Here is a 14,333-nt window from a genome sequence, read left to right as displayed (position 1 = left end):
CTTTATTTAAGAAATAGGCACAGAGCGTGAGGACTTTTACGTTGAAACGCGCTCAGAAAATGTATGCAGCGTCATCCAAACTGCGCGTGAAATCTAAAAGAGCGACTTCTTTGATTGGCATCCATATCGTCCAATTGTGGACACCTTCAGCTTCCATATGCCATTGTGTGTCAAAATAGACCAATCAGAGCCCGAGATAAAGCCGTGCGTATCCGCCCACCAGGTATACCCTCTGGCGCAACCCCCGTTTACGCAGCGGCTGTAGGCGGGATATCATTGGTCTGGAAGGCTGTCAATCAGCAAGTTTAGGCGAATCAGCAGTGAGTAAGGAGGTTATCTGATCTACATGCCATGTGAAGTGCAAAATTAGACCTTCAAAGCGGATCCATGCAATCCGTATTACTTGTAGTGTGTGTTTGGAGGTGCATTCACTGTACTTTGGAAGCAGCGCGTTGCAAGGTGCATTCACTAAGCAGAATTAGTTTGATATCATCATGTACTTTGAAGATATAATTATTTGTGTGGGAAAACAATAGACGATTTTAATTTCTTTTGAAAAAATATAAAATCAATAAGAGGTTATTTACTTTACCAAATACTGTGGGTCATTTTAGGAGCCCAAGTATCTACTTTCATATGAGCTGTTAACCACCAGGATACAGTGTGTTTTAAAAAAAATATTCTAAGCTAAACAGAGGTACCCTTAAAATAGGCGAAAATTGAATTTTTTGGCCACAGTGAAAAGGAGCTAATAAACAGTACTTACTGCAGAATGTCATAACTAATAATATTCAATTAATACACACTATTTAATACATTATTAAGTATTACAACATTGTTTAACTAATGTCTCAATTCATTATTATTAGTAATGTTTAATAATGTATTAAATGTATTAAGTACTTACGTAAGTACTGTGATTGTAATTGTAAAGTTACCATAATCTACTATCAAACAGCAACAACAATAATAAAATACATTCATTCATAAATGTATTCATTTTAAACAATGATAACAGCTTTTATTTATTAAACACACTGTATATTTACAAATGCTTACACTTATGCATTTACAGAAATCTATGATTTCACACCTTTTTTTTTCAAAATCAAGATATTCATATTATTGTTTCACTAAATTATTAAGTACAATTTTGTCACCATTTTTAAATTTAATTTCAGTTTATGTATCCCTCATCACAAAAAAGGTTGAATAGAAGCTTATTTCTATAGAATTATGGTTATTATATTATAATATATTATATTATTACCTTTTATTATAATTCAGATTATTCAAATATTATATTATATTCTTTTTTATTGTAATTCGGATTATTATTATATTATGTTCTTTGTAATGGAAATTTGTATTATTAGAATATATTATATTTTATTCATAAATAATTCTGATTGGATTTGGATTGTAAAGGGTTAAAATATATTATTATTATATTACATTATATTCTTTTATTATAATTCGGATTATTGTATTATATTATATTATATTATATTATATTATATTATATTATATTATATTATATTATATTATATTATATTATATTATATTATATTATATTATATTATATTATATTATATTATATTATATTATATTATATTATATTATATTATATTATATTATATTATATTATGGTCGGATCCGGATTGTAAAGGGTTAATTGTGTGCGTAGTCGCTGCGTCACTGGTGTAGACGGAAGTGTGTGTGTATGTGGTGAGTGGATGTGTGTGTTGTGTGTGTGTAGCGGTATCGGGAGGGAGGCGGTTCGGTACAGGTAGGTTCTGCTCTCTCTCTGATCGGAACCGGCTCTGGTTGGTCTCTGATACCCGCCGGTTCCGCTGGTTTACCGGCGCAGGGCTGAACCCGGTACCGGGGGAGGTTTTTACCGGTACCGGATCAGATCCGCCGCTCGGGGCAGCTCGCGGTGCCACGTTACCCTTTAGAGAAGCTTAGAGAATCAACCAGAACCGGACCGGACCCCCGGACTCCCCCAGCAGGTTCCAGATAAACCCCCCGTGGTTACCAGAGATACCCCGGGCTTTAATACACCTGTTTTATAGCATTTAGCATTAAAAAGGAGCAGCCAATCAGAACGGTGTAGGTATGGAGGGCAGCCAATCGGAACCATCTAGATATGGAGGACACCCAATCAGAGCTGTTTAAAGTCTTAACGTAAGGGAAAACGAAAAAACAGCTGTTTATATACTGATGTAAATGGCAGCCAATAAAATGAGTTCAGGTATGATCACGCCAATCAGAGCTGTCCATGTACAAGAGCAGTCTAAATACTCAGGAAAAACAATATCCCACTTATACCCGAAATACAAGAGGCAGCCAATAAAATTAGTTCAGGTAATGGGGCAACCAATCAGGGCTGTTTAAACTCTCAATAAAAGGAGACCAATAACTGCTATCTAGATACATGAGGCAGCCAATAAAATGAGCAGCCAGCCAGAGTAGTCTTGATGAAAAAGACTACCAATGGTAACCAATCAGAGTACTTCAGATACAAGAGGCAGCCGATCATAGCTGTTCGAGTCCTTTATAAAAGGAAACCAATGATGTCTATCCAGATACGAGAAGCAGCTAGTAGAAAGTGTTCAAATAAGAACAGCCATTCAGAGCTGTTTAGGTACAAGCCACAGCCAATTAGAACAGTCTAATTAAGAGGGGCGATCAAAACCAACCAATCAGAACAGTCTACATACAAGGGACAGCCAGTCATGGCTGCCAATAAAAATATAAAACACAGCCAATCAGGACTGTTTAGCAACCAAATGCAGTCAGTCAGTTCTGTTCAGTTGTTTAGCCACAAGAATTACCATGGCTTTGTAGACATGGAACATGCTGCCAATTGTAGTTGACCAGAAACAGTCTACAAACACATGGCGGTAGGCCTGTCACGATAACATTTTTTTGCGAACAATATTCCCAGAAATTATAGTTATACATGATATTGTTGGCATTTTTAAGACCACTAAATGGCACTAATATAATGACAACATAATTCATAACAAAGAGGTTACATCCTTTTAAAGACAATACATTTATAATACATACACATTGTGTACATTCACCGTGGGTCCACCATGATGTGCAGCCCCGGTCTGTCCCAGCTGGCCCACATTGGACTGGCATAAAGACCCTTGCCTCATTTTGTAAATGCAAACACAATGGACAAGATCACGATTATTAAAATGACTGAGGTCATGTCCATTTATTGAAAGATAAGTCGATAATTTAATTATTGTGACAGGCCTACATGCCGGCCAATCGGATCAGTCCGTATACAAAGAACAACCAATCAGATCAATCTAGATACATAGGACAGCCAATCAGCACCTTTCATGTCCCAAATAAGGCGACAATGTGAAATAGAGAGTGACCAAGTGACAAAGTGTAAAGAGGGTGGGCTGCTTAGATAAAAGAAGTAGGTGCAAAACAAATTCTAATCCAATCCAATCAGGAGCTGTTTAGGTTCACAGACCAGCCAATTAGGAGCTGCTACAGGAGAAGCGTGAGGTATTGTGTGCAGTTCTGTGTGTCTGTGGAAGATGTAAATAATTTATTCGGGGTGCAGTGGAAAATTACCCTCACTGCTCCAAAATTAAAGTCCTGCTTTACTGACCACAACCTGCAGGTGAACAAGTGACTGACAGCTATACCAGCTCATATAACTGTGTTTTAATGAGATTAGTAAATTTTTTGGATATAATTTAGGGTTAACATTTTTTTTTTTTAAGTTAGTCGAAGTGATATTAACTCTGTTATTTATTTTTTTTTCCAGTTCAGATTTTAACCCCTGGATGGTCAGGTGAGCGATGCTCGGCCGAGGATGGGACAGTCGCTGTGTATCTGCTCTCGCAGCGCCATCACCATCGACAACAAGAGATACTACTTCATTCAGAAACTCGACGAGGGGTAAAGCACCAAGTATCTAAAACACATGAACCCATTAACCCATTCACTACAGGAAGGTTCCTAGCAGTAACTCTAGAGCAAAGACGAGGCAGGAGAGCCCACATGGTTTAGAAGGCAACAGAAAAAAGACAATTGTTAGCAGAAAATAAAAAAATCAAAGCTCTCAATAACCACAGATATTATTTTTTAATAAAATCATAGACAGTAACAAGAAAAAGCATGTAAACCCTTTGAAGTGTCATGGTTTTCTGCATAAATTTGTCATAGAAGGATTTTAAAAGAAAACCCTTGGAATTAACTGCTGGTTGAACACCCATCACAGCAGCACATTGTGAGTCGCATTTATATCCCACACTTCCTTCTGGGTACAGATATTTTTGCAGCTATTTCTTCTGGCGATTATTTTATATTGGGTGTACATGTTTGCTTTCAAGAGCTGTCTGTAAATTACACTCGGCAGCCTTGCTGCACAGGCCGAATCAGACAAAAGCTTCATCTCATTGTCCGGCACAATTAGCATGTTCCTGCATAGCTCTGTGTGAAAGCCACTGACAAAAAACTAATAACTGCTGACCTTTTCAGGCCATATACAGCTCTGGAAAAGTTAAGAGAGCACTTCAGTTTCTGAATCAGTTTCTCTGATTTTGCTATTTATAGGTTTATGTTTGAGAACAATGAACATTGTTGTTTTATTCTTATCCTATTTGCAGAAAAATGAGAAACGGCTGGAAAAACAGAAAAGATGCAGAGCTTTCAGACCTCAAATAACGCAAAGAAACAACAAGTTCATATTCATAAAGTTTTAAGAGTTCAGAAATCAATATTTGGTGGAATAACCCTGATTTTTAATCACAGTTTTTTTCATGCAGCTTGACATCATGTTCTCCTCCACCAGTCTTACACACTGCTTTTGGATAACATTACATTACATTTCATTTGGCAGATGCTTTTGTCCAAAGCGACTTACAATAATGAAGTACAAAGTAATAGGAATTAAGATAACCCATTTTTAGATAGGGCTTAAAGGCGGTCGAAGGGAAATAAAGGGATAGAGAAGTGAAGGAGGGGAGGAAGGAAATGGGGTTAGAAGTAGTTAGTGTGTTAGAGGTGTTAGGAGAGCAAGTGCTCTTTGAAGAGCTCTGTCTTCAGGAGTTTCTTAAAGATAGCGAGAGATTCTCCTGATCTGGTAGTGGAAGGTAGTTTGTTCCACCATTGGGGAACTCTGTATGAGAACAGTCTGGATTGCTTTGTTTGAGTGTTTGGCAAAGCGAGGCGACGTTCATTGGAGGAGCGCAGCGGCCGGGAGGTAGCGTAAGCTTTCAGGAGCGAGTGCAGGTAGGAAGGAGCCTGTTCTGTCATCACCTTGTAGGCGATTGTAAGAGTTTTGAATTTGATGCGAGCATCAACTGGTAGCCAGTGGAGCTCAATGAGCAGCGGGGTGACATGTGCCCGTTTTGGTTGGTTGAAGACCAGACATGCTGCTGCGTTCTGGATCATCTGGAGTGGTTTTACTACACAGGCCGGGAGGCCAGTTAGCAGGGCATTGCAGTAGTCGAGGCGTGAGATGACGACTGCTTGTACCAGGAGTTGGGTGGCCTGTTGCGTCAGAAACGGTCTAATTTTCCTGATGTTATAAAGCGCGAAGCGGCAGGATCGAGCAACTGAGGCCACATGGTGCGTGAAGGAGAGCTGGTCATCAACCATAACACCCAGGTTCCTAGCAACCTTTGTCGGTGAGAGAGAGAGAGAGTCGATGCTTATAGAGAAGTTGTGTTGAATAGAAGGTTTTGCTGGTATGACCAGAAGTTCAGTCTTTGAGAGATTTAATTGAAGGTGATGCTCCTTCATCCATGAGGATATGTCTGAGAGACACTGTGATATCCGTGCAGAGATTGAGTGATCTTCAGGTGGGAATGACAGGTAAAGCTAGGTGTCATCAGCAAAGCAATGGTAGGAAAAGCCATGTGAGTGGATAACCTGACCAAAAGAGGCAGTGTATATTGAGAAGAGAAGGGGACCCAGTACCGAACCCTGGGGAACCCCAGTGGATAGGGAGTGGGCTGAGGACAGCTGTCCTTGCCACGACACCTTGAACGAGCGCCCAGTGAGGTATGATCTAAACCATGACAGCACATTGTCTGAGATCCCCATGTTTGAGAGTATAGTTAGGAGGAAGTCGTGGTTGACCGTGTCGAAGGCGGCCGAGAGGTCCAGCAGAATGAGCACTGAGGGCTGGCCTGCAGCTCTAGCAGTCTAGCACTCTAGCAGATAACTTTATGCTGCTCTACTCCTGGTGCAACAATTCAAGCAGTTCAGTTTGGTTTGATGGCTTGTGATCATCCATCTTTCTCTTGATTATATTCCAGAGGTTTTCAATTTGGCAAAATCAAAGAAACTCATAATTTTTAAGTGGTTTCTTACTTTTTACATTGTGTAGCAATCTAAAAGATTGAAAGAGAGAAACAAACAGCATTCTGGTGAAATATGAAATATGAGTCATAATAATATCCTTAGAATGGTTATATTGCTATTTTTTCATAATTTTCTGTGTTTTCTCTTTGTTTAGAGGATTCAGCTATGTGGATCTGGTGGAGGGCGCCCAGGACGGCCGTTTCTACGCCCTGAAGCGGATCCTGTGCCACGACCGCGAGGGACGCAATGAGGCGCAGACGGAGGTGGAGATGCACCGGCTCTTCAGCCACCCCAACATCCTCAGCTTGACCGGCCACGCCTTCACCGAGCGCAGCGGCAAGAGCGAGGCCTGGCTCCTGCTGCCCTACATCAGCGTACGTTCTTACCGGTTTTACCGGCTGCTTAATTTATCTACCATCATTCATCATAATTAAATCCTTTGCTTGCAGTAGCTGCATCATGTCTGACCTTCTGACATCACTATCCTTCTGCATTCTCCTTCTGTGATGCTTTTCCAGGCTGCAGCGGGTGTTGAGTCATTATCTTGCTGCATGATTAAGGATCTCCTAATCAGTTTGGTTTCACTTTTAAAATTCACAGACAAAATGTAGAATCGTTTCTGTATAATCTCTGTAATGATAGTACAGTAAATGATAGTAAATGATAGTAATAAATGTGTAATATAATTTATAGTTATATCTATACATTATAATTCTCATAGTCTATCTTACTTCTATTTACTACTATCTTACTATTTTAAATGTATTATAAGTGTTAGTAGAAGTATTATATTTGCATCATAAAAGGTTACTTTGACGCTGCTCTAATTCAATCAGCTCTGTACTTTTAAATTATGAGGAGCAACTTCTCCAAACATTACAGCACGGTATTTTGGCTTGCGTTTTTTTACGTCATCGTTAGAATAGTTGTATAAACACGTTGTTTTCTAAAGCTATGAACAGATTATTAATCTTATGGATCAAATGACAGAAAATCCATTTTTGTAAAAAAAGAACACAGGCTGTGTCATAATCGAAAACGGTTTGGAAATACATTTATTATTGGTTCAAAGACACCCCGAAATGAATGGAAGTGAATGGATAGCTTCGCTCAAATGGTTCTCTCATCCCTCAGCAGCACAGTTCCGGTGGCACGTTTTGGAAGGGAAAAGCTGGGGGCCTGGTTTTTACCCATAGACTCTCACTATAAATCCACAGTCTGCACAGATGAAACCCAAATTTTAAACTAAACATAGACATTCAGTGCTGTTTATTGTACAGTCACATGCTCTAGTACTTTTGCTGATAAGAAAAATGGGTAGGTTCAGACAAAAGGTGGTATCTTTTGAACTGTGTACCAGATCTAGATGCAAATACCTGGAAAGAAAAGCTAAAATGTTGATCTTTTGTCTCATATACATAATCTTTTAATAGCAAACCCAAATGTTTTCAGTCTGCAGCAAAAAATTAAGGGATTTGCTTCACTGTTCCAATACTTTTGGAGAGCACTGTATACTGGTCAAGAGCTAAACTGGTCAACCAGAGAAACCAGCGTGATCAGATTGAGCTTGACACACATATGACTGCTTAAAAATGCCCTTAAACAAACACTCTGAGATTTAAGAACCAACACTTTAAGGAAACCTCACACTGATACAGGTTTCTTCTTGTAAAAAAAAAAAAAAAAAAAAAAACGTAGTGACCTCCAACCATCCCACCTCTATTAGATACATTTTCCAAAACACTGTCATTATTTACACATACACACTGGCTCGTGTTTCATGTGTGTGTGTTTGTGTTGTGTTACAGAAGGGCAGTCTGTGGTCAGTTCTGGAGAAGATGAGGGATAAAGGAAGCTCCATGGCTGAGAGTCGGGTTCTGCACGTTTTGCGTGGCATCTGTGAAGGTCTCAAAGCCATTCACGACAAGGGCTACGCCCACAGGTATGGGCTGGGAGGAGCGGAGATGAGTAATGATGAGTGTAGGCTAGGGATGGACCTTTTATTTATTCATTTTTTATAGGGAATACCAAGCACCAAGCATGTTTTTTGCTGATTTTATTTTTTTCATCATTGAATAAATTAATTTAAAGAGTTTACGGTCATCTGCACAGTATGGAAACAAGTTTCTGTGTACAGTGAAGGATGCCAAATAAATAAAAAAATAAACGAAATATAAAAATGCTAGTGGTGTCAATCGAAAAAATAAAATCAGATTAATCACGACAATATTCTGTGATTTTCTGCAATTAATCAGAAGAAGAAGAACAACAAATGTAAAATGCAGTTCTATTTATATTCGTGGTATACTAAAATATACTATATGTGTTTGAGGAAATATAAAGCCAACGTGTGGTGCTAGAATAAAGAATACATGATAAATTGTATATTTTATTTTTTTTATACTTTATTGTAAACATCTCAGCTTGGCAGTCGTAGATGTGGAGTTAGGACGCATGCACACCCTTGCACCATGCGTATACGGGCGAATCACAAGCAAAAACATGACTTACCTCTAGCAATGTGATTTATAACAAAAGTGCAAAAAGTTCAGCAGTGCAATTCTAAACATTTCCTATAGTAAATAATTACATACCCTAATTTTTTTAACATCCCATCAGATACACCAAGAAACACAAAAGTACATGTACTATAGCACTGCTATTCTAATCATGAATTTACCTCAGCAGTGCTCCTTAAATCACATGTGAGTGAAATTTACTCAGGCAGCAAGTTATTTGGTAAACAAACAAATGCTAACGCTAAATTAGCTCAGCTAACATTACTATCTTAGCCCTGTACAGCTTTTTTTTGTTTTAGCTGGAAAACAGACAGTTTGTAAAGAAGTAGTAAACTTATGGTGAATGTGATGTACGAGAGTAATGATAAATACTTAATTTAGTTTCCCTAAACTTAACTTAAACCTGAGGTTGGTCGGCTCTCCCTGCCGGCTCTCTCCCTCACTCCCTGCACTGTGTAGAGCAGTGCTCTGATGCACTGTGCTGCTGGGTTAAGAGGTGGTGGAGTCCAAACATTAGGGGGGAAACGCTGCAGTATGACCTGAAAAAAATGAGTTGTTTGGTATAAATGATTAAGTCTTAACTTATCTCAGCACACACAGGAAATGTTTTTTTTTTTTTTTTTTTTTGCCATTTTTAGCTAAATAGTTCCTGTAGACATATGTTTTAACCCATTGTTTCTGTCCTGAGAATAAACCTGAATTTGATTCTGTATCTTTAGGGATCTAAAGCCCACTAACGTGCTGCTGGAGGAGAACGACCGGCCGGTACTGATGGACCTGGGCTCCATGAACAAAGCCCGTATAGAAGTCAGAGGCTCCAGAGAGGCCATGACCATACAGGTGGGACTTCCTGCTGTAGAATTTAGCTGTATAGATAAAATATTGATCGTGATATTTTATTTACCAATACTGTATCAGTTTTCAAAAACACAATGATTTTAATAATTAGTTTAGATGTAAAAATTAGTGTCAGAAGTGGTTCATTTAGTGTTGTGTTTAAACCCCACCCACTAGGTGGCAGTGATGTACTGTGTTACTGTGTTGATTCCATTGTTCTGATTGGATGCAAAAAACAGTCATATGAAAAAGTTTGGGCTCCCCTATTAATCTTAATCATTTTTAGTTGTAAATATTTGGGTGTTTGGAACAGCCATTTCAGTTTGATATATCTAATAACTGATGGACACAGTAATATTTCAGGATTGAAATGAGGTTTATTGTACTAACAGAAAATGTGCAATATGCATTAAACCAAAATTTGACCGGTGCAAAAGTATGGGCACCCTTATCATTTTATTGATTTGAATACTCCTAACTACTTTTTACTGACTTACTGAAGCACAAAATTGGTTTGGAAACCTCATTTAACTTTGAACTTCATAGCCAGGTGTATCCAATCATGAGAAAAGGTATTTAAGGTGGCCAATTGCAAGTTGTTTGAATCTCCTCTGAAGAGTGGCATCATGGGCTCATCAAAACAACTCTCAAATGATCTAAAAACAAAGATTGTTCAACATAGTTGTTCAGGGGAAGGATACAAAAAGTTGTCTCAGAGATTTAACCTGTCAGTTTCCACTGTGAGGAACATAGTAAGGAAATGGAAGAGCACAGGGACAGTTCTTGTTAAGCCCAGAAGTGGCAGGCCAAGAAAAATATCAGAAAGGCAGAGAAGAAGAATGGTGAGAACAGTCAAGCACAATCCACAGACCACCTCCAAAGAGCTGCAGCATCATCTTGCTGCAGATGGTGTCACTGTGCATCGGCCAACAATACAGCGCACTTTACACAAGGAGAAGCTGTATGGGAGAGTGATGCGAAAGAAGCCATTTCTGCAAGAGGTGTGCTTTTGCAAACACCCAAATATTTAGAACTAAAAATGATTAAGATAAATAGGGGTGCCCAAACTTTTTCATATGACTGTAAAGTTTCCTTTTATTCAGATTTTAGACTATGACCGTTTTTTTTCCTCAATTTTGATTTTAACAAATGCAATTATATCACCTTGCTTGCAGTATTGTAGTATATTGCAATATATAGAATAGTAGTTCTTACCAATACACAGTCCTACTAACATTTCTAATTTTTAATTTGTATTTTATTTATTTTTAATTTTTTCTCTTTTCTTAACTTATCTTTAATTTTCGCATTTACAGGACTGGGCAGCTCAGAGGTGTACCATCTCGTACAGAGCTCCAGAACTCTTTAATGTGGAGAGCCACTGCATCATCGATGAAAAGACAGATATCTGGGTGAGCAACTTTTATACAGTTCCAGTTTTTCCACGCCCACTTTCAATAGTTATTTTCTTTTTTTTGTCTTTGTGTTAGAATTGTACTAACCCAAAACTCCCAACAGGCTAATTAACCTTAGATTCAGTGTTTTTTCATTATTTTAAAAATATCTGCATTGTAGATTAATACTAAACTATGTGAAAAATATGTGGAATTATTTAATAAACAGTAAAAAAGTGTAAAACAAACCAGAATATGTTTTGCATAATTATTTTAGATTCTTCAAAGTAGCTCTTCTTGTTTAGATGATCAGTTTTGAACATCTCTGCTGGATTTTCTCAGTCAGTTTTATGAGGTAGAGTCACCTGGAATTCAGGCTTTCAGTTAACAGCTGTGCTGAACTCATCAAGAGTTTATTACTGGAATTTCTTGTCTCTTAATGTAAAGTTTGAGAGCATCACTTAAAGTAAAGTAGTGAAGAGGTAGAGTTACAGGTATACAGTGAATAGTGAATATTTGGGCCACAGATATTCCGGTGTTATTTTCCCTCCCCAGAATAGAGATGTAGCTTGAATATCTTATGTTAACAGTATGATGAGTTCTGTAAGGATGATGATTTTGATTGTGTCTGTGTTCAGTCATTAGGTTGTGTTCTGTACTGTATGATGATGCTGGAGGGACCGTATGATCTGATCTTCCAGAAGGGGGACAGCGTGGCTCTGGCTGTACAGAACCCGGTGACCATTCCTCAGCCGTGCAGGTCAGTTCATCATATTCATCATATTTATCATGTATACAATAAATTACCCCAAATACACCAGAAACCTGAATTCATTTAATTAAGATTGGAAAAGTCAATTTAATGTTCTTCATAATCTTCTTCTTACATTTTTCTTTCTTTCTTTCTTTCTTTCTTTCTTTCTTTCTTTCTTTCTTTCTATTTCTCTCTTCTTTCTCTACTTGTGTCTCTCTACTCCTCTGTATGTCTCTGTCACTCTTTATTTTTCTCTCTACTTTCTATTTCTCTCTCTCTCTACTTCTTTCTTTTTCTCTACTTCTCTCTCTGTCTCTCTTTCTCTGTACTTTTTGCTCTCTCTCTAGACCATTCTTTCTTTCTCTCTACATTTCGCTTATTATTTCTCTCAAATTTTCTTTCTTTCTAATTTCTCTCTCTTTCTTTCTCCCTACTTCTCTCTCTCTTTATCTCTACTTTTCGCTCTCTCTCTCTTTCTCTGTAATTCTCTTTCTTTATGTCTGCTCTTTTTTCTCTCCTGTACTTTTTGCTCTATTTCTCTCTACCCCTCTCTTTCTTTCTCTCTCTTTTTTTTTCTATCTACTTGTCTATTTTTCACTACTTGGCCCTCTTTCTTTCTCTGTGTATCTCCCTCTCTACTTTACTCTTTTGCTGTCTACTTCTGTGTATTGGTTTTTCTCTCAGCTTGTGTTTCTCTGTACTTCTCTCGATTTCTCTCTATATATTTCTCTCTCTCTGTACTTCTTTTTTCAAAAACTCTTCCCATTGAGAAACTCAGCTTAGACACAGAACTCCAAATATGGGCATAATCATCTACAAAAAAAATGACAGGACTGCAGTGGTGTATTTTATTTACACTCTTAAGCATAGAAATTGAGTCATGTTTAATAATAATAATAATAATAATAATAATAACTCGTCAATTAACTAGTGTCAATAAATAATTAAAATCGTTGAGACATTAATGAACCATTAAACCCTTTAACAGTGTTTATTTGGTTAGTGAATTCTGTTAATTGATGTTTGTTTATGGTAACAGCTACTCTGCAGGACTGCAGAACCTCCTCAGCGCCATCATGGTGACCAATCCTCAGGAACGTCCCGACATCAACTGGGTCCTGGAGCAGGTGAAGAGCCTGCAGGGCTCGGACGCGGGACCTGTGGACACCAACAGGGTATGATGGTCCCTGCAGGGGAGCTCCGCCCCCTCCGGTCACTTCCTGTGGACAGTTTTTATCTGGACTATGCACTCACTCTCACTCTTTCTCACTCTCTCACTCTCACTCGTTCCCTGATTCAGCTCATACATGAACTTCTGGCCTCATAAACATGAGCTTACCTTTACCTTAGTGAACTCCTGGGTGATGTACAGCGGAGTTCACTGATTCGAGATCAGTCACGGTGGAGCGAATGGACGTGTTGGAAGTTCTGAAGCTCTGGGTCAGACTGTGAAATATATTTTAAGGTCATTATGAGTGAAAATCACCATGATATCGGTTTATAACCCAACTCGTGAAGATCTGATCTGAGCTGTAGCTGAGTGAAGCTGAAGGCTGCAGTTAAAAATAGTTAAGTTTTACTATTTTAAGCTTTGTTTCAGTGTTTAAAGGCCTTTGAAGAAGAAGAAAAAAGCTCTATGGAGAATAAAGGATAAAAAGGATGTTTTTTTTTTAGTAAGAAACGTTTACTGGTGAAATATCATGACCTCGTTTATGTAGAACGTACATTATTACTCAAAAGTTTAAGAACACCCCCATTTTTTTTTTTTACTTTTTTTTTGCCATTTAAGTCAATTAAGTTCAGTCAATAACTAGAAATGGTACAAAATCCAGTGTAAAAATGTTTTTGCTCAACTAAAAAAATGGATGAAAAGCTACAAACAGTAGTTTAGAAAACAAAATAGTATACGGTTGGATGAAAATGATATATGGTTTAAAATAGAGGGGCTGATTTGAAGCAAACCATTCATTGGTTAGAGCTTCAATTTTTAGAAAATTCAGGTAAACCTCATTAACAATAATTCCAAGAATTTACAGTTTAAAAGGGATTGAAAACATTTAGATAAGAAATTAGAAATAATAAGAAAATAAATAAAAGAAATACACATTTTTAATAAACATTTAAAATTCCCCTTTTAAGCATAGGATACTTTCACTTATAAAATTGTAAATTTGGTGCCTAGTTTGCGGTTTTAAGTTTTATTGTCATTTTACTGTATTATAAATATATATAATTTTGTTTTTTATAATTGATTTGGAATGGCAGCGGGTTATAGAGGTTTGCTGTTTATTGGAGGACACTGTGTGATGTGTGTAATGATGCTTTTGCACTCGCATGTAATTTAGCTGGGAATTACAGTATGTAATTGTGGAAATATGCATAATAATTTTGTTTATTTCAAAATTATTAATTCTCTTTTTTATTATTATTTAAGGTGATTAAAAATAAGGATATCAATCATAACTTGGATTTTCTGTTATT

At 37.6% G+C, this 14,333-nt stretch overlaps 1 protein-coding gene across 1 annotated transcript; it reads left to right on the top strand.

The window, feature by feature from the left end:
- Positions 1 to 1,704: 1,704 nt before the first annotated feature.
- On the top strand, positions 1,705 to 14,315 carry LOC125785678 (serine/threonine-protein kinase 16-like). Its single transcript, XM_049469716.1, has 8 exons — positions 1,705 to 1,789; positions 3,803 to 3,936; positions 6,503 to 6,722; positions 8,157 to 8,290; positions 9,587 to 9,707; positions 11,021 to 11,116; positions 11,737 to 11,858; positions 12,892 to 14,315. Exons 2-8 carry the CDS (start codon positions 3,851 to 3,853, stop codon positions 13,031 to 13,033), a joined length of 921 nt encoding a protein of 306 aa, XP_049325673.1. The 5' UTR covers positions 1,705 to 1,789; positions 3,803 to 3,850; the 3' UTR covers positions 13,034 to 14,315.
- Positions 14,316 to 14,333: the final 18 nt, after the last annotated feature.

The sequence above is a fragment of the Astyanax mexicanus genome, chromosome 21, assembly GCF_023375975.1.
Source record: "Astyanax mexicanus isolate ESR-SI-001 chromosome 21, AstMex3_surface, whole genome shotgun sequence".
In the NCBI taxonomy this organism is placed as follows: Eukaryota; Metazoa; Chordata; class Actinopteri; order Characiformes; family Acestrorhamphidae; genus Astyanax; species Astyanax mexicanus.
The sequence above is the reverse complement of the archived record's forward strand: the minus strand, read 5'-3'. Positions and strand labels throughout refer to the sequence as shown.